Genomic DNA, 22,146 nt, shown 5'->3' on the forward strand with positions numbered 1-22,146 from the left:
TTAAGGTTCAGCGTATGTTGAAGGTGAACAAATTTTGTGAATGCATCAACTTGAACTATGATGTACTCTTTTAAGTCGTTTTTGCCACTTAATTTTCCGGTTATATCAATATGCACAGTGTGCCAGGGTATGTCATCTTTAGGAATCGGGTGCATTTCTATTTGTGGCTTACCAGATGGTGGTTTTGACACTCTACAGGTAATGCAATTTTCTACAAACTTTTTCACATACTTAGACATCTTCTCGAACCAGTAGTTGGCATACATTTTGTCTATAGTTTTCTTCCACCCTAAATGCATTATGGCTTCGTGAACATTGTTAATGACTGACCATCTAAAGGCTCTAGGTATTACAGGCAAACATTTTGTGCTGCCATTTCTTTGAATCCTTCGATATAATACTCCTGCTCTCAATTCGTACGACGCTGAGATAGCTTCTCCCATCTTATGGTTTCGCAATTTTAAGGTTATGGAAGCAATGTCAGAATCTCGTTGCTGTTCGGCTAGAAGCCAATCGTCGGTTATCTCAGCTAGGTTTATGTGCATTTCAACCGTTTTCGCTGAGGATTTATAATCAGTAGGCAACGGATTGCGCGAGAAAAAATCAGCATGTAACATGCGTTCTCCCTTCCTGTATTCAATGCTGAAATCAAATGATTGCAGATATGCCCACCATCTATGTACCCTTGGGGTAAGGTTAATTTTTTTGATACTTGCTTTCAGGGAGTTGCAATCTGTATGCACAATAAATTTTTGACCATGTAAATAATGGCGGAAGTGTCTTACTGCGTTGTAAACTGCGAGGGTCTCAAGCTCGTATGAATGATATTTTGCTTCAGCCATTGTCGTACATTTGCTGTAATATTCAATGACTCTGGGTCTATTTTCTATCTTGTGCATTAAAATAGCACCATATCCAATAGAACTTGCGTCTGTATGTAATTCCATTGGCTTTAGTGGATCGAAAATTGTCAAAACGGAGTCATTAGTCAAAATTGATACGATTTTTTGACGAATTTCCTCATATTCCGGCTTCCAGACAAATTTATTATTTTTGGAGGTGAGATTATATAAAGCTTTCATCTGCTCAGAAAATTTTGGTACGAATTGCCTAAAATACGAGGCTAGGCCTATGAATTGTCGCACCTGCGTTACTGACTGCGGTGACGGCAATTCGGCCAACGCTTGTATCTTGCGTGGATTTGGTCGAATTTGACCCGCTTCAACCAAGTATCCTAAATATTCTATGCTTGTTTTCAAGAACGAGCATTTTGTAATGTTAAATGAGAATCCAGCTCTAGACAAGTTTTCTAAGACCGTTTGTAGCCTTTCAAGTGCCTCTTCCTTTGTCTTCGCTAGAATTAACACGTCATCTATATAGACGATGGCATACGTTTGAGCCAAATCACCCAATGCTCTCACGATTGCGCGCTGGAAAATCGAGGAAGCATTTTTTAATCCAAAAGGCATGGCCAAAAATTCATACTGTCCTTCTGGCGTGACAAAAGCAGTGCGCTCGATAGAGTCTGGGTGTATTGGAACTTGGTAAAAACCACTTGCCATGTCTAAACTGGAGAAATATTTGCCTTCACTCAGTCTATTAATTTGATCAGAAATCAAAGGCAGCGGATATTTGTCAGCGACCGTATTAGCATTCAGTTCCCGATAATCGACACATAGTCGATCGGTTCCATTTTTCTTTCTTACCATCAGCATTGGGCTTGCAAATGGAGAGCAACTAGGACGTATAACGTTTGCGTCTAACAATTCTTTTACTTTATTTCGCACGACTTCTTTTTCTTCTATGCTTAACCTATACGGACGCCTTTGTACAGTTTTATTTGGGTCAAGCAGGCGGATTTCAAGTTCACCCGTAGTCACTCGCGTTTGAGGAATACCCTCAATAAATTTATCAGCATAGTTTTGCAATAATTCTAGCAGACGATTCTTATCAGTGTTGCTTAATGCTCTATCGTTATTCAGATGCTCTACGTAACTTATATCTGGCACTTTTATTAGTACATCAACAGTTTTGGTTTTGTACATTTCAAATTTGTCGGCCTCGATGGAGACTCCAAAGCCTAATCCGAGTATATCACGGCCTATCAATACATCGTATTTCAAAAACTTATCCATTATTACATGAAATAATATTTCTAAGGAGTACTGATCAATTTTAACAGTAGCCAAGATTTGCATAGTGCTATACACAGGATTTTCTCCAATACCCCTCAAAACTATCAAATTATTAATTCTTTTTCCGGAAAATTTCTCGGCACAACTCTCTCTGATGAGCGTACATTCCGCTCCAGAGTCAAAACAAAATGGAACGAGCTCACCAGATTGACGCAGGATTCCTTTTGGCTCGGACACACAACAGATGTTTATACGCTTCTCATGTGATCCAACACCGCTCGTAGAAACTCCTTTCGTACATGAAGACGCAATGTGGCCAGCATCGCCACATTTGAAGCAGGTAACGGCAGATCGAACTTTAGGTAATGCTGAGTTTTTTGACACGTTGCCTTCTTCATACTTCCTCTTGCGACATTCGACCATTTTGTGTCCGAGGTTTCCACAATGATGACATTTAATGCCATATGTTTTCGATCTCTTGCGATCTGGTTCCATTGGGATATTTGGCTGTAGACCTCCATTTGACCTTCCATAAGCATAGGCCTTCAGATGCTGTTGCATCTCGTCTTGACTTTTAATATTAGTCGTATATAACATACGTTGCAGACTTTTGTCGATTTTCGATGTATGTGCCAAAACAACTGAGACTGCAATTTCCTCCATGTTCGCTGTCTTCCATTTGGATAAAAGTGACGTCACAAGACGGCTCGCATATACGGAGAGGCATTCGCCATCATTCGGTCGGCCATTAAAAATGTTCATTAAAGTTGCCGCCGATGTTTCCATTCCCACGAAACGTTGCAAAAACAATTCCTTAAAATTTTGCCAGTTCATTCCAGTATAGCATATTTGAGAAAGCCAGGACGAGGCGCTTCCTTCTAGGGAGCCGCTGAGGGTCATCACCAGTGTACTGCCCTCAATAGGATTATCGTCAAGTATTATGTCTACAGTTTTGCACCAGGCATTTGCATCTGCGCCTGCAATGTCCGGGTTGAACTTTGGCAACGAGATGCTCTTCTTTGTTGAGGATGCTGAATTTGACATCTGCATTGCTTTAATAATCTCAAGAATATTTCGATTTTGAGATTCCAAAAGCTGACGCCACGAATCGTCAGAATTGCCTCGTGGAGGGGCATCGCCTGATCCCACTTCTGATGTCGGAACAGAGAAATCACTTTCTTTGCAATTAGGCATACTGGCAGCACAGCAAGTCCCGAGTGTCGTTATAGTCACAAAATAATTATATTTTTAGGAGCGAGCACGTCTGTTCTCTATGACTTCCACTTTTAGAATGAATAATTTTCATCGTCCTCGAGCATACTACTCATGCTCTTGTCATTCTATATTCTTCTCTGACTTTTAGTACTGTTAGTGAACATTCAACACTATAGCAAACTGGACGTTATACAACACACTCGGGCCATGCTCGGCAGAGACTATCTTTTTTGTCTCACACCATGCTTTCAGTAGCAACCCTAATACAAGTAGGACAGTTATGTTAAATAGCAGTACCTTCTGTCAAATTCTCTGATTCTTACTAACACTTAATCGTTAGCATTCAAAATAATACTCACAATAATTTATTGGATACACGACATATATATACTATTCTAGAGTAAACATATCACTTGTGGAATAGGAGGACCTACCGCTACAATTTCAAGTCTCCAGCACTTATAGTTCCTAAAATCCTTGCGTTCATACATACGGACGGACGGACAGGCGGACAGACAAACGGACATGGCTAGATCGACAGCCGACTGTTGATGCTGATCAAGAATATATGTATATATGTACATACATAGATACTCCTATTTATAGAAAGTATATGTAATGTTTCAAGAAAAAAATTATTAATGATTGCACATAGGCTCTCACATAGGCTTAAAATTATTCTATGAGTATAGCGTTTGTTTACAGCACTGATAAATGGTTAAAATAGCCCATTTTGGGAGAGCGTGCTTTGCTGGCCCACAAATGAAAAATTATAAAAAAGAAGGCATGACTTTGTGACTTTGCGAATTATAGGCATGGTAGTGCTTAGAAACCACAACAATAAGTTAGAAGTGTGCAGAAGCTAAGATCGTGGCTTAAATTGGTGGCAATATAAGTTGGGTTATTAACTTGATTTATAGCTTTTTGGTGGTAGCAGGAAGATGGCTATAAAATTAAAGATACTTGATATATATATATATACTATTTTATAAGCAACATACCAAGTTTGGTAACTCTTATTATTTACCCAATTTACTCAAAAAAACAGAATTACGATATCGATTTTCATCGATTGCTTGGAAACCGAGTATGTTATCGGTTATCGGAAACAAACCCGATCTTCGCATGGATTAGGAGGACCTACAGCTAAAATTAACCGCTTTTACCTATTTTTAATGGGTTCAGGGTATAAAAAAAACCAAGCATGACATTTGCCACTTCTAAGGGACTGGTGAGAATAGTTGTTATGGTCGATGTACTCGAGTCGAGCAACGTACATTTTGATCTGTTCGCATTGGTGTTTCTATAGGTGTTGACTATCCCCGTAATATTGGCGATCCCCGTGGTAATGAAGTCAGTACATCTTGATTTAGTCATCCATTATTTTCAGCTGCTAGCGACGCTGTCGGTTTTCTGTCTTTTGCCGGTAGTGAAATCTGCTCCAATGCTGCATTCTGTTGGTCTCTGGTCTGCTATGGTATCTAATTTTGCTGATGTTTTCTGCTGTTTAATAAGGTGTATTTTCTGGATTCTCTCTCTATATGTTTTGTTGTTGTTGTCCCTCTTTTAACCCTGTGCCTTGGATCTGGTTGATACATATGTCTTTTTTTTGAGAATATTTTTTTTGTGTCGAATTTCATAATGAAGATCGCCCAAGCGTCTTGCAATCTCTCCTCGTGTCCACTTATCCATTCACGGGTTTCCAGAAAGGAAGTTAACTTTATCTTTAACCCCGAATTGGCGCACATTATGATTGCATTTTTAAAGTTGTTTTGCTGATACCTTTTCCTTGATGGTTTCTGGTCTAATCAAATGCAGTCGTGTACGTAATTTTCGACCCAAGAAAAGATTCGCTGGAGATTCGCCAGTTGTGCTATTCGGAGCGTGTCCTTCGGTCTTATTGCCTTTAGCGCAGTTTTTATCGTTTAAACATAACATTACGGCGATGATGAGGTATTGATTGAATTTAGTCGAAGTAAATGTGTCCCGTTAACGGACACTACCATGAGAGGGACGCCATACATTGCAAATAAATCATCTAGTTATTAGCTTTTTGTGGTTGCCGTAATTGATTTGGTGATCTTCACGTCCAACCAATTTGAGTAAGCATCCATAACAATCAAAAGCATCGCTCTTTCAAATGGGCCGGCGTAGTCGATGGGAATGCGTTCCCATGGCGACTTAGGGTATTCCTGCATTTTGGAGGTCGATTCGCATGTTTTGCGCAGAACTCGCATGTTCTTGCCACATTCTCGTTGTTCTTGTCGATTTATGGTAGACGAAAGCGTGTGCAATAAGTTCGTTCAGGATAAGTTTTTGGAGTTAATTGGTTGAATATATTCACTGTCATCGAATTTGGATGCTTATCAATGATCATTTAAGAATTTACAGTAGGTTTATAGTTGCCAGTGATTCGTAAAATTCCCAATTCTTTCGTTAGTGCATGTGTTGTAGATGCCTATTTTGAGTAGTCAACTCGTTTGTAGACGCCAACGGCAATTTTTGCGTCGATCTCTTTCGCATAAGCAATACGCAGCGCGAATGGTACATCTCTTGTGAAAATGGTTTTCGTGTCCGGCTTTAGGTGCACCTTAACAGCAGGTCATTTTTTTACGCTACAGCTGCAGAGTCAATTATCGGATCGAATTTTGTTAATAGTTGCTGTAGGTGTGCTCTCTTTCTCTTAGCCAATCCCGCTGATTGTACTCCTGTTGTTTTCATCGCACTTCCTTTTGTCGAGAATATGTCCAGATCTATGTAGTTGGTGTTGAAAGCTAGAAAATGTTCTGTCAGTTCTCTTTAATCGTATCAAAGGTTTATTTTTCCGAAGAGTCTTTTCATTCATTATGCTGCACGGAGCACCTGTGTCTAGTTTCATTGATATATGCGTTCCATCAATCTTTATTGTTGAGACGTTTTTCTACCCACTAACTTGATGTATTAGATGATTGTACAAATTGTATCTTTTCCGGGTCTTCTGAAACCGTTGACTCGGAGATAAGTCTCATATTGGACTTACTTACCTTGCTTATATGCCCTACTTGCAATCTTTGCGAAAGTATTGGACACCCTTAGCACTAGCTTTCTTGCTTCAATCCCCTTGAAGGCTTCTTTCTGATTGGCGAGAATTCCGGTTTGCGTGTGGACTCTGTATCTGCAGCTTGGTTGTCATTAACTGCATATGCTGATCGTGGTAACAGATCCCTGGAATTTGCATATCGTATACCTTTGCAACGGTTGTTGGCTGTTTCGCGATCACCTCATCGCATTTGTTCAGTCAGCATTCTGTCTGGAAACGAGTCGTACTTGTAAAATGATGCTGCATGTTTCCAGCGTAAAACAAACACGGCTAGTGACTGCTTTTGTGTAAATGTTTCGTTAGTCATAGAAGTAATTAATTATCACTACCTTAATCTCGCTGAATTATAGTGTGTCTTGTTGGCTCGGACCAGCTCCCATATGCACGCATGATAATGGTGGTGGTCACCATCAGCAATTTTACTTAGTTGCAGTGCCGATTCAAATAATTTGGCATTGCATTTTTGTCCCACTTGTTGCACTGCTGACTGAAAGGCGAAAGTCAGTTAACTGATGGCGTCTCGGTCATTTCACAATAACTGTAACAAGCTATTGTATAATAAAAGTAATATAGAGATCGTTATGCAATAGGGTGATAACTTACATGCTAAGAGCTTATATTTATCAGTAGAAGATTAAATTAAGTCAAACTTAACAGAAAAAACACGTACTGCGCGAGCACTAGAAGGACTTACATACGTGTCAAATTTCAAGTCCTTAGCTCTTACATTTCTTTCTTGCGTTAATACATACGGACATACGGATTTGGCTAGATCATTTTGGCTATTGATGCTAATCAAGAATATATATACTCTATGGGGTCGGAGATTCTTTCTTTCTTTCTGTACAACACATTTGCACAACCATTATTTGCAAAACTTCTTATACCCTTTTTAACCATTTTCACTGGCTTAGACTATGTTATTTACCCAGATTTGAGTGCCATATCTATATCTTTCGTTTAATTATTTCTGAAATCGCCAAGACACATAAGTATTTATAAAGTTCTCTGTGAGCTTTACTTATTATCCAAGAAGGGTAGACTTCGCCAAAAGTGTAAAGCACTCCTCAAGCAAAAAATATCATTAAGATTGATTTTGAATCCAATGGGATGGGATTTCGTGTATTGTTAACTAAAGCTTTCTAGCGCTAAAGGTTTGGACTGTGCGTTAATAACCAATCAATCAGTCAGGGCAAACAGTTTTATTTATAGAGATATGTTAGAAAGAAAGTTAGACTGCTTGTTGCTGTGTACAGGGTGACAGGGGACTAAGGGATACTCTATTACCTGTTTTCAGTCATATTTTGGAGAATTGTAGAGAGCACAACCCGTGTGGGGTGAATGTGAAGTCAGTGGTGGATCTGACGTGACTTTTTCACAGAATAACGCTATGTTGTTTATCTTTATCTCTCCCCCAATGCAGAGCCTATCACGGAGGTCATTGGAGGCCCCGAGCTACACATCAATAAAGGGTCCACCATTAATTTAACTTGCATTGTAAGATTTGCACCGGAACCACCCCCAACCGTCATCTGGTCGCACAATCGGCAGGTGAGTTTCAATCCTGAGTCATATCTAGTTTCACCTAGTTTCTGGAAAAATGCACTACAACTAGCATTAGTATAATGAAACAATTATGTATTCAAACAATATAAACACAATTTGGATGTGATACACAGCATGCACATGGAATTTATGAAATGCTCATTATTCTGAATCATCACAGCTACTTCAACCTTTGGGAAATATTATTTCATTCAACGTTGACTTATAAGTCTTTTCTCCTTCAATACTCGAGTGTCCTAAGAAGCTACAAATTACACATGGGTAATTTATATGTATGTGTATCCTGTGCCCACTGAAAGAAAGCGGTCGGAGTATTATCCGAAGTCGAACTTGCCGGTAAGAAGCAAAATGTTCACAAAATAAAATTGAAATATATGGCTACAAGGACAACAAATCCGGCTTATTGGTTTAAATCTCTTATGTTATACAAAGTAGAGTACCAAATTGGACATGTAGCTCTAGAATGGTATAAACAGATCTATTATCTTTTATTTTATACATAGATTTCGCCAACCTTCCGCAAGTAGATAATTGGAGCTGCCCGCAAATTAACGCCACAGTTTGCAAGAAATTTTTTGTTTTATGAGAATATGTGACAATTCTATAGCAAAATAAGATCTACTGCTGAAAATGTTATCAAGATCGGTTAAGAAACACAGAATTTCTTTATAAAATAGGTGCTGATATTTACACATGTTTGCGGCAGCTATCGCAATTGCAAGAATTTTTGTATACATGTATACACACATTCATGCCTATCTTTATTGAAGTCTATAATCTGCGTTTCAATTGTGATTGTATTGTATTCTGTGCTGTGTACAGTAGTATTGTGCTATAGAATATTCCTATATTCTCATTGTCTTATAGCTATGTGGAGGGGGTGTGGAGCTGGTGGTAGCTGTAAAATAAAAGATGCTTGATGTATATAAGTTAACTGATCCCATCGGCGGTGTCAACGAGCACGCGATGGCAGCAGCTAAGTGCTGACAAAACATAATTACCGGTCACCATTGCAGCGGTCAGCGGTAGCACTCGTGTTTATGGTAACCTTCTGATTTGCACGAGACGCAAGCTCAGCGTTATTACTATCAGCGGCTTCCTGCAACACTGAGGTACGGTCTTTGGTATTTAGTCATTAAGTGACATTAATATTGTCCGTTTGTGCCCAATAAATAACTAAAACTGAACCGCTTGTCGTCTTATTGTTACGCCCATCGGCCAACACCTACACCAAGGGAAAACAACTTATTCGGTTCCCAACGGAAAAGATTCCTCAAAAAACGAAAAGTATATGTTAGCGGTCTGATCAGCCATATTGTAGATAAACTAGCGGGTATAGGCCGTGCTCAAAAAGCTTTGAGAATGAAACAAATTAAAACTGAGCGGACGGTTAACAAACAAACAAACATCTTTCATATAAACGTGTTCTGCCATTTTATCACTGTTGTGAGTGGAATTTCCCAAATCGCTAAAACACGTATTCATTACATTCTAATGTAGAGCTTTGAAAATAAGTCTGATGCAAATCGGACACAACTTAAAATTTACAAGAAAAATCTTTAAAGTGCACTTACCACCGAAGGAGTTTAGATTTTGTGAAAAATGTGGGACACGTCTTAAATGCTTTTTTATGTAGATCCCCCGAAATGAATATATGGGCGAAACGTCATCCGCCAAATCTTTGATTCCTGTTCCCACCAAGGAGGAATACATTTTTGGCAAAGTTCTAAGCATCCCTCAAATAAATTTTTACAAAGAACTTTGAAATTAAGTTTAAGGCCGATCGGATGGTAAGCAAAAAAATTTAAAACAAACGTTTTTTGCGTAAACATCGATCGTCGCCACTATCAAAACAACGAACGATGAAACAATCTACTTACATCAAACTGTACTCATATCCAATGGGCCTGATAGACGTTGTAAACAAAGTTGCTGTAGAACTCCTTGAATGCGGCATGTTAGAAAATCAAGGTGGCCAAACAATAATCCGAAATAGAGAAAAAGAAAAACGTCTCGTCATCGACTTTGGGAATCTGAACAAACAAACATGCCAAGCACCTCAATTGAATAAGCCAATCTAGGTAAAGCTAAGTACTCCAAAACGCTAAATCTGAAGATCACCTATCATCAGATTATTTAAGCGCATCCAGATAGAAAAAAAACATCTTTTTCTGTTAATGGGGGTAAGTACGAGTTTTTCAGGCTTCCTTTGGGATGGAAAAATGCGGGCCTCCGAGCCATCGACGGTCTTCTGCGTGAAAAAATATGCAGATCATGCTACCTTTACGTTGACGACGTCTTCTCACAAACCTAGATAGAACATTTCAAGCATGTTGACAAGGTGCTAAAATCACTCCTAGAACAAAACATGAAAGTGCGCGAGGGAAGACACAGTTTTTCGAGAAAAGCGTTGACCACCTTGGGCTTATTGTAACCACAGAGAGCGCAATAAAAGACCCTGGAAAATTCAAAGCGATTATGTTGAACCAGAAAACCTTTACGCAATAGGGTCCTTCCAAGGACTGGCGCTTCATCAAAGAATTTGGGTCGATTGCGAAACTTTTGTCCAATATCCTTAAAGGGAAAAACGGGTCGGGTAGTGGCCATAAGTCAAAAATAATTTCCAGTTGAGCTGCACGAAACATATTCAAGCAAATTATAAACAAGTAAGAAAATCAAGATGCGATCTTCCGACTAGGGAATACCCTGAACCTCTTCTACCAACACTGACCTCAGCTCGCGCTACGCGCTCGTTTGCTCTAGTCCCTCTTATTCCAACACCAAATAAATTAATAAAAAAAGTGCCTTTGGCAGGACTCGAACTCGCAACTGACCGCATTACATGCTGTCGACTCTACTCAACAGCCACACCAGCAAAAAAAAAAAACAAGTAAGAGGTTCTAGTCGGGAGCTCCCGACTAGGGGATACCCTAAACCCTCTTCTTCCAACATCAAATGCATATATATATTCTATTTTAGAAGCTATATATCAAGTTTGGTGACTCTAGCTCTTATTATTTACCAAAATTAACAAAAAAACAGGATATCGATATAGATTTTTATCGGACGGACGGACAGACAGACGGACATGGCTAGATCGACTCGGCTATTGATGCTGATCAAGAATATATATACTTTATGGGGTCGGAGATGCTTTCTTCTGCCTGTTACATACATTTGGATTTTGCACAAATACAATATACCCTTGTACCCATTTTTAATGGGTTCAGGGTATAATAATACTTTCCCCGGTAGGGCTCGAATTCACGACAGACCGCACCACTTGCTATGCCTCTACTCTGCAGCTACACCAACAATTATGATAAAAAAAAGGAACTAAAATAACATTCCAATAAAAAGATGCAATTACCATGCTATTAGAATGCGAAGCAGACGCGCATGAATGTGTGTGTGTACATGTATACAGAAATTCTTAAAGCTGCTCTCCATTCAATTGCGCAGTTGCATATAACTTTGGTTGTTCTTAAACGATCTTTATGAAATTTTCTACATTATATCTTATTATACTATAGAATATTTGTGTATTCTGAAAAAGTCAATTGCATTTAAATTGTGGTTTAAAAGTTGGGTTATTAACTTGATTTATAGCTCTGCGGTGGTAGCGGGGAGGTGGCGATAAGTATGAAATGAAAGATACTTGAAATATCTATAATATTCTAGAAGCAACATATCATGTTTGGTGGCTCTAGCTCTTATTATTTACCCAATTTGCTAAAAAAAAAACAGGATGCCGATATCGATTTTTATCGATTGCTTGGAAACGGACTAATTTATCGATTATCGGAAGCAAGTACGATCTGCGCGGGAACTAGGAGGACCTACATCTAAAATTTCAAGTCTCTAGCTCTTATAGGTTCTGAGATCCTAGCGTTCATATATACGGACGGACGAACGGACGGACATGGCTAGATCGACTCGGCTATTGGTGCTGATCAAGAATATATATACTTTATGGGGTCGGAGATGCTTCCTTCTGCCTGTTACATATATTTGGATTTTGCACAAACACAATATACCCTTAAACCCATTTTTAATGGGTTCAGGGTATAAAAAAAATAACTGTTTCCTCGATAGGGATCGAGCTCGTAACAGAGCACACTATTTGCAAACGCCTCTACTCAACAGCCACTCCAAGTATTAAGTCAATTACCATGCTGTTGGTAGAATTCAATAGAGACGCGTATGAATGTGTGTGTTAACATGTATACAGAATTTCTTCCCATTTTCCCAAGCTGCCGCAAACACGAAGCTAGCCAAAACACGGTTTCTTTGTGTTTCTTAACCGATATTGACGAAATTTTCAGAAGAGCTTGTTATGCTATAGAATATTCGTATATTATTAAAAAGACAATTGCTTTAAAATTATAGTTTAAGTTGGTGGGTAGTTCATATGTATTTAATTTATTGCTACGTAGTGGCTTAAACCATTTTTTATGGGTTCAGGGTATAAATTAAATATATCCCTCAATGGGCTCGAACGCGTAACAGACCACACTTCTTGCCACCACCCTTACTCAATAGACAAACCAACAATTCATCTTCAATGAGAAAAAAACGAATTAAAAAAGCAGCACAGAAGACAATACAATCGCAATTGCCATGAATGTGTAAGGGTACATGTATACAGAAATTCTTGCGATTTGCGCATATACAAGCCCTTAAGAACACGTTTTCAAGGTCAATTTTAATTGATTGATTATTATCGATTATCGCAAATAAGCTCGTACTACGCACGAGTTACCAAAGGAGAGCCTTGTCCAGTGTTAAAGGTGACTTCCTTTTAGTGCCTTGTAATGTGACTTCTGATGTTGACAGGTTTCTCCAATGCAAGATTATTATTAAGTCAAGAATTTGATGTTATCAATAAAAAAAAATTACAACCGCTTCGTGTTGAAGGGCAAACAAAATTGAGAATATTCTTTATTAACAGAAGTATGTATATATCTTAATGTCTACAAGCCACAAAGCTGGTCGTTGATGGTGTCCCATTTCTATATGTGTCGCAACACCAACATCCAGTCTATTGCTGATATTGCGTTTTTGGGTTGATGTAGCAATATAGTGCTACAATGTTGTGTGGGCACTTTTAGTCAAGGACAAGGTGTCTTAGTTAAATTCGGCCACACAGTGAAGATTGGTTATGTTGGCTTGCCTCGTGGAGGCTTGGGGGTTCTATCTCGAGAGGGGCCGAGATGGTTACTCGCGCACTAGGAGGACCTACGACCCAAATTTCAAGTCTCTAGCTCTTATAACTTGTGATATCCTTCTGATATCTGCCTGTTACATAGATTTGCACACATACATTATACCTCCTTTACCCATTTTCGATGGGATAAAAATGACGAGGTTAGCAAACGAAGCTGTGATCAACTACAAGGTTTGCGCTGTTGTGTATTTCATGGTCCACGACCGCATCAAAAACTTTTTCCACTCTGAATATATTCCGATATTAGCTGCTCTAACTGTAAATCATAGGATGACGAGAAGTGTAGATTTCCAGAGCAGCGCGTTAAGAATCGTGGGTAGGGTTCGGAACGTTAATGACTTAGAAAAGTTTAAAATAGCTGAGGCCCAACTGACAAAGTCGAATAATAGACAGACTAAAATAAATTCACAGACACAAGAGCAAACAAAATATTCTAAGGCCCCAACATATTAATAGATACTGGTCACCTGTTGGAAGTCCTATTAGGAAGGGATAAAATGTTGATTACCGAGATCCATAATTTAATGTTTACTATCAGTATTGCTATTTTAAAATTTAAATTTTGGTTGATCACCCCTTGTCACTAGCATTATAGAAGTAGCAACTATTATGGTTTTACAATCCAACGGTGTAATACATTTTGTTCTTGGTTTATTAATACCCTAACATCAGGTTACCCTAGTAGAGAGTCCCATATATCCATTAGCGCACAAGGGCAGCATGCTACAGCCATCGAATAACATCGTGGCTGAGTACTAATCTGAGATAGTCGCGCTCACAACCGCATCGCCATTATCAATGGTACTAATTTCGTAAATAGGGACAACATACAGATTCGAGTCCCCAGAATAGTGGCGACCGCCCAATTAAACATAGCCGGCCACAGCAAAATCCTGTGTTAGCCATTCCTACAACATCTAAACAAACTCAAGGCTGACTCATCAACGAAGCCCGTATCGTTAGGGGTACTTTTTCCAGCACTAGTAATCGGTGCTATCGTTAGAGGTCTTATCCACTACAAAAGGTACTTGAGAAGGACACAAAAGAAACGCGAGATCAGCGAACTGGTGGCGAAGATTGGAAAGCCCTAAGATGGACATGCCCCCAAGGGGTGAGCAGTTAACTGTTGATGGCAGCAGCTTAGAACTCTTTGCATAAGAGCTGACAAAAAATAAACAACGGTCAGCATTGTGGCAGTCAGCGACAGCAAGCGCTTTTATGGTAACCTGATGCATTGCCCGAGACAAAAGTTGAGCGTTCTGTTTTGTGTACACTTTACACGAAAAGATACTTTTCAATACATATCAGAAACTTGCACAGTCTTTATACCCTGAACCCATTAAAAATGGGTATAAGGTTATATTGTATTTGTGTGAAATCCAAATGTATGTAACAGGCAGAAGGAAGCATCTCCTACCCCATAAAGTATATATTTTCTTGAACAGCATCAATAGCCGAGTCGATCTAACCATGTCCGTCTGTCTGTCCGTCCGTCCGACCGTCTCTCTGTCCGTCCGTCCGTCCATATGTATGAACGCAAGGATTTCAGAACCTATAAGAGCTAGAGAAATTTTAGATGTAGGTTCTCCTAGTTCCCGCGCAGATCGAGTTTATTTCCGATAATCGATAATTTACTCCGTTTCCAAGCAATCGATAAAAATCGATATCGATATCCTGTTTTTTGGGCAGTTTTGAAAAATAATAAGAGCTAGAGTCACCAAACTTGACATATAGCTTCTAAAATAGAATAAATATTTTTATTTGATGTTGGAAGAAGAGGGTTCAGGGTATCCCCTAGTCGGGAGCTCCCGACTAGAACCTCTTACTTCTTTTATTTGTATGGTTGCTGTCTTGTCAGATCTGTACTCAGGTTGTTCCTTTCGTAGTCTTCGAAGAGCTGAGTACTTGTCACAGGCCTGTACTCAGGTTGTTCCTTTCGTACTCGTGGAAGAGCTGAGTACTGTCTCACAGGCCTGCTCCTTTCGTTCTCATCGAAGAGCTGAGAACTGCGTCACTAGTACTGTTTTACTTGCCTGTACTCAGGCCATACATACTCGTCGAAGTCGCTGAACACTGTGTAACAGTCAGTATTCAGGCTGTTCCTTTCGTTCTGGCTGCGAAGCTAAGATCTCTGTAACTGATGTGTACTTGTCTGTGTACTTGCAACTATGCGGCCACTTAACTAACCAAATAAATAACTTAACTAAAAACGAGAAAGAATGGCTATCTTCGGCACAGGGAAAATAGTTAATGCCGAGGTTGGTCAAGATATCTTGATAAACATAAAAGGTTTTTAATCAAAAACCTATTTTTCGACCGATCGTTCTGATAAATAAGATTTTGCAAAAATGAGGAAAGCATACTGAAATCCGTGTTTAATCAAAATATAAGGAATGACATAAAAGTTTTCCATACAACAACCTAATTTTCGACCGATCGTTCCTATGACAGCTATATGATAAAGTGTGCCGATCTTAAAAAGATTTTGCATTTAAATGAAGAGCATAGCAAAACTAATAAATGCCGAGTTTGGTCAAGACATCTTGATAATCAAATTTTTTTTCATACAACAATTTAATTTTCGACCGATCGTTCCTATGGCAGCTATATGATATAGTGGTCCGATCTTGATAGAATTTTGCATATATATGCGGAAAACAAAATATATATGATATAGTGGTCCGATCCAGCTGATCATATGTGCTGCGTGCAACAGAAAGAGGGACTTCTGCATAAAGATATCTTTAAAACTGAGAGAGTAGTTCGCATAGAAACAGAAAGACGGACACGGCTACATATGTTGATACTGATCAAGATTATATATACTTTATGGGGTCAGAGATGCTTCCTTCTGCCTGTTACATACATTTGGCTTTCGCACAAATACAATATACCCTTATACCCATTTTTAATGGGTTCAGGGTATAAAAAGTTCCCAGGGTTCGAACTCGCAACAGACCGCATTACTTGTTGACGACTCTACATAACAGCCACACCAACCAAAAAAAAAAAAAAAACAGTTTCCCCGGTAGGGCTCGAGCTCGTGATAGACCGAACCACTTTCTATACCTCTACTCAACAGACACACCAATAATTGTGAAGCAGACGCGCATGAATGTATGTGTGTACATGTGTGTACAATTTGCGCTAGCTGACCCATCCAATTGCGCAGTAAAATATAACTTTGGTTTGTTCTTATCCGATGTTAATGAAATGTTCTACAGTATATCTTATTGTACCATAGAATATTTGTGTATTCTCAAAAAGTCAATTGCATTAAAAGTGTGGCTTACATTTTTGGGCAATATAAGTTAGGTTATTAGCTTGATTTATGGCTCTGCGGTGGTAGAGAGAGAGGTGGTGATAGCTATAAAATGAAAATTACAAGATATATATATATATATTATTCTAGAAGCTACATGTCAAGTTTGGTGACTCTTGCTCTTATTATTTACCAAAATTGCTTTACAAAAAACAGGATTTCGAATTCGATTATAATCGATTACTTGAAAATGGGAAGTTATCGATTATCGGAAAGAAACTCGTTGTGTGAATGGACTAGGAGGACCTTCACCTCAAATAAAAATTCAAGTCTCTAGCTCTTATAGATGCTGGAATCCTTGCGTTCATACATACGGATAGAGAGACGGACATGGTAGAGGTAAAGGAGGTATAATGTATTTGTGCAATTCTATGTAACAGACAGATGAAAGCATCTCCGACCCCATTAAGTGCATATATTCTTGATCAGCATTAATAGTCGAGTCGATCTAGCCAAGTCCGCTAACGAGCTAAAATGCGAAAATTTCGGATCGGCGTGGTAAACACTTTCTTTATTTCATATTACTCGTGCCTTCGAAAGGTTAGAAATGCCATCGTCTATTGAAAAAATTGAATTTTTTGCTTGTGCGCTCACATTTAAACGATCCCTAAACATAAAGAGAGAGCATTGAGAGCACTGAGAGTAAGTGGGAGCAAGATAAAAAAAAACAGCGATTCCGTTTTATAGCACAAATCATATAGAAGAGAGTAAACCAAAGCAGTTTCCTGTAGTTTAAGCGAATAAAATAACATCATATGTATATTTTACTCTCTTACTCGCGATTTTGGACCTATTTTATTTGCCCTCAACAACTCAACATGCTGAACATGTCCAGTCAATATGTTGTTTGGTTAGTGCACAAATTCAGATTTTATTCACCCAAAAAAATATCAACATCGGTCCAGTTTTCAATTCAGCACGGTTAGAAATAAACAACAATGCTTTAAAGCATCATTCTTTATATATCCTTGTGATATAATTTTATCATGAAATGAATCATCTGTGACCCCATAAAGTACATATATTCTTGATCAGTATCAACAGCCGAGTCGATATAGTCATGTCCGGCTGTTCGCCTGTCCGCCTGTCTCTAGTCTCTTAGTTTTAAATCTATCTTTACGAAACTTTGCAGAAGTGCCTGTTTCTGTTGCACGCAGTACATATGTCGGAGCCAGCTGGATCGGACCACTATATCATATAGCTGCCATAGAAACGATCGGTGGAAAATTAGGTTGTTGTATGGTATTTACTTTTGTTTTTCACGATATCTTAACCAAACTCGGCATTTATTACTTTAACTATCCTACTAAGATCGGACCACTATATCATATATCTGCCTTAGGAATTATAGGACGAAAATAAAGTTGTTGTATAGAAATACTCAGCATTAACTATTTTCCCTGTAATTCTTAGATACGGGCAAAGCACTATGAGTATTATGAATAGGTTGGGTCTGCAAGGGTATTAAATCTTCGGCGTGCCGAAGATAGCCTTTCTTTCTCTTTATATTAAGATATCTTCACCAAACGCGGGACTTATTAGTTTTAATATGATCCTCATATATTTATAAAATCTTATCAACATTATCAACTCAGCAGTTTAAGCTGCACTATTCTTAAATATCTGCAAAAGAAAATGTCTACAAGGTTATTGAATATTCGGATTGCCGAAAATATTTGTATTTTGTTGCTTACTTACAATGTACCCTGTGAACTGTTTGCATTTATTGTGGCAAAGCGTGTAACTTGAATCATGTTATTTTATTCGTTGCAATAGCTCGTTGGATCAGGGAATATTTTAAAAGAGTGGAGACAAATGTTTTACTTCCACATGATCTTGCATCATTTACATGAATGTTAGATCTGTTGCTAGAGTTAAATTAACTCTTGTCCAAAGCTGGTCCAGTCCGTTAGCTTTTCGTCTATTGTCAAATTTACCTGCACGCCGCCATATTTTCTTTATCTGTTAGAGTGTTTTAGATTTTGTTAATTTAAATAAACTGCACTCATCGCCAGTTTGCATTTGAACGTTTTAGCGCCAATAATTAATAAATTATTTAATGTGGCCGGAGTGGGAATCTAAATTTTGCATCTTCGTAATCCGTTAGAAAGTTAGAATTTAATCATAATTATTAAAAGGCCTGTAAGCTAAGCCTCACAGTCTCACAAGTGTGTCAGCGCTGCAGACGTCGACTGCATAGTTATAGCGACGGAATCATTATCCGCTGAAATCTTGATCAGCACTTGTCTGAGTGCAACAACCCAGTGTACAATCTGCGCTTCCATAGTGGCAGTGTTAACATACACACAAATATAATTATACCCTGAACCCATTAAAAATGGGTATAAGGGTATATTGTATTTGTGCGAAATCCAAATGTATGTAACAGGCAGAAGTAATCTTCTCCGACCCCATTAAGTATATATATTCTTGATCAGCATAAATAGCCGAGTCGCCAGTTTTTGTTTTGCCGAACATATTTTCCTTTAGTGCTGTCCGATAATATCCTTAACCATACTTTTGCATCGTCTAAACTTGGCCGACGGCAAGCACTACGCCAACACCTACTGCATGCATTATATTGCATTCACAACGCTCGGCTTTACTTTTTTTTGACATCATCAATGAGGCAAAGTATGGTATGACGGTTTTTTTATGGCAAACATTTTAGTCGTCCTTTTTAGAGAAAGATGTGCTTCCTCCAAAATAATTTGATTACACAAGCAATTAACTATATAGTTTGTCTACCGTTTCGACTGTGTAGGTAAGTGATTGTCCGTGTCAAATTTCGGCTCACTTTGAAGCGCATTCAAGTTTTATCCGCGATAGAGCTTCCACCCCTAGATTATCTTTAGCGGGTTTTTAATGGAGCTTGGTTTTGTGATCTTCAATGACCGCATTCCAATCTTTGATCTAAGCGTTGTTGCTTCCGTCAAATACCGCAAAGGTCAACGGTTGGTTATCGGTATAGTAGATATGGATATCATGAGTAACGTACAAGTACTGCTGGAGCTTGCTTAAGACCCAGACCTTGGCTAATAATTCCCTTTCATTTGTTGCGAAGTTTATATCGTTTTTATACCCTGAACCCATTAAAAATGGGTAAAAAGGGCATAATGTTTTTGTGCATATGTATGTAACAGGCGGAAGGAACGACCCATAAAGTAAATATATTCTTGATCAGCATCAATAGCCGAGTCGATCTAGCCATGTCCGTCCATCCGTCTGTCCGTATGTATGAACGCAAGGATATCAGAACCTACAAGAGCTAGAGACTTTAGCTCCTAATGCCTGCGCAGATCGATTTTGTTTCCGATAATCGATAACTTACTCCGTTTCCATGCAATCGCTAAATCGATATTGATATCCTGTTTTTTTTTTAGCAAATTGGGTAAATATTAAGAGGTAGAGTCACCAAACTTAATATGATACTTCAAGAATATTATACATATATCAAGAATCTTTCATTTTATACATATCGCCACCTCTCCGCTAACACCACAGAGCTATAAATCAAGTTAACAACTCAGCTTATATTGCCCACAAATTCAAGCCACGAATTTTATGCAATTGACTTTGAGAGAATACACAAATATTATGTGGTACAATAGGATATATTGCAGAAAATTTTATTAGGATCGGTTAAGAAAAACCCGAACGTTATGTGTTGTACAGCGCTTTTGGATGGGCAGTATGCAGAAATTCCAAGAATTACTGGATACATATACACACACACACATTCATGCGCGTGTGACTTGAAATACAATTGCGATTGTATTGTTTTACTTGCTGCTGTTATTTTAATTCGCTCTCAACAAGACTAATTGGTGTGGATGTTGAGTAGTTCGAGCCCTACCGGGGAAACTATGTTTTCGTTTTTCGACTGGTGTGGGTGTCGAGTAAAGTCGTCAGCAAGTAAACCGGTCAAGGGACTTATTTTTTTAATAATTTATCTTTGTTACTTCAAACGAGCGCGTTCTGCGAACTGCATTTGGGGTTGGAATTAGAGGGTTCAGGGTATTACCTAGTCGGTAGCTCCCGACTAGATCCTCTTACTTGTTTTTCAATGCTCTTGTTTTGTAAAAGATTTGCACCTGTCCTGGATGCAGAAGCATCCGCCCCAGCTCTAGTGTCAATTTATCCCAAATATTCTACGCTGGTCCTACAAAATTGTTTTTTTTTTCCTGGATACCTTCACCTTGGCCCGATTAAGCTGCTTAAAACCCAATCCAATCTAATATGGCCTTGTTAATTTTCTGAAAAAATGATTACGTTGTCAACGTATAACACATATGCCTATTTCTTCCCTCAGGGCTTCATCAATTGCCCTTTTAAAAGATGCTACCAGTAATTTTCAAAACGAGTACTAACTGACAGAATTCGTACTTGCCGCTGTTTACAGAAGTATATGTCTTCTCACGGTCTTGCTTGACCAAGACCATCTGGTGGTAGCTTGTATTCAGATCCAAAGTCGTTAAGTATGTGGTACCGAGCAGCCCTGACGAAGAATATCTCGCTCAGCGCCCTAAGCATACGATTGACTGCGATACCATTAGTGCTAACCAGCTACTCGAGGTCCTCCAAAAATTTAAGATATTCGGATCGGTGATAAGGCCTGGTAACTTAGGCAACACTATTGACATCGATGGGCGTCCGCCTGACCTCGGAGTCGATCACTATAGCTCGGCTGGCTTCTTCCACTCGGATGTCGGGAACAATGCCTGCGCTTGTGAAAATACGATGGGCTAGACTTCAGTTATGGTGCCGAATGACGGTTTCAGAATGACGGCCCTTAAGTTATGGTGTACTGCGCCTTCATCTCGGTGAGACGAGCCCACGCTTCACGAGTGATCGTCATCCTTCACATAGCCGCCTTCGCAGTTCCTCCACGCGGCCCTTCTTATCCAGCCCAAATTTATGGGCGATTGCCACCAGCGCCGCGCAAAGATCACCCAAAGGGTCGGGCCAGATAAGGTGCTGCGATCCTTGTAAAATAGGACTTGGTACACTACAAGTACATGCTGTGGCTGCCATCGCTGCGCCACCACAAGTGCACCGTTCGCTTACAAACCAACACACAAGGTCGCTTCCCCCAGCGTTGAAGGCCTGCTTTGCTTAAAAAAGCGACTAAGAAGGGAGTACGTCTGCACCCAGGACCCCAGAATCGATAGGGTCTATTGCCGTATCGCCAATAAGGTCAAGAAGGAGTTGACCATTATAAAAAGAAAAACCACAGACACCGTGCTGGAGGAAGCAACGACAGACGAGAGCACCAATTTGACGCTGTGGAAACTTACCAAGCGATACAAAGGGCAAGCTACGCCAAAGTTACCCATCCGACATCGCGATGGCACGTGGGCTAGATCGCCAATGGACAGAGCCGAAGCCTTCGCCTGTAACCTGGAGGAGCGTTTCAAGCCGTTTGAGACCGCATCGCATGGCAGAATACAGCAAGTTGCGCAAACTCTGGGGGCGCCACTCGAAGTGTCCCTTTCCGTATCACCAATCACCTTCCATGAAGTTAAGATCGATTGGACAACCATACAATCAAACTGCTACCATACAAGGTGGTGCTTTTCCTCGTTGCCATTTTTAATGCAGC

The 22,146-nt window shown here is 39.3% G+C and overlaps 1 protein-coding gene across 6 annotated transcripts in view; it reads left to right on the forward strand.

The window, feature by feature from the left end:
• Positions 1–22,146, forward strand: part of LOC115765151 (zwei Ig domain protein zig-8) — a 188,084-nt gene that overhangs the window by 117,203 nt on the left and 48,735 nt on the right. For 4 of the 6 annotated variants that reach the window (XM_030708556.1, XM_030708559.1, XM_030708557.1 and 1 more), the window contains one exon: positions 7,853–7,980. In XM_030708556.1, the coding sequence (XP_030564416.1) occupies positions 7,853–7,980 (128 nt within the window). Of the gene's footprint in view, positions 1–291; positions 2,090–7,852; positions 7,981–8,155; positions 8,354–22,146 lie in introns of those variants that run through there. The other 2 variants (XM_030708561.1, XM_030708562.1) reach the window with 2 other exon arrangements.

The sequence above is a fragment of the Drosophila novamexicana genome, unplaced genomic scaffold, assembly GCF_003285875.2.
Source record: "Drosophila novamexicana strain 15010-1031.04,08,12 unplaced genomic scaffold, DnovRS2.1 tig00000932-arrow-arrow-pilon, whole genome shotgun sequence".
NCBI lineage: Eukaryota > Metazoa > Arthropoda > Insecta > Diptera > Drosophilidae > Drosophila > Drosophila novamexicana.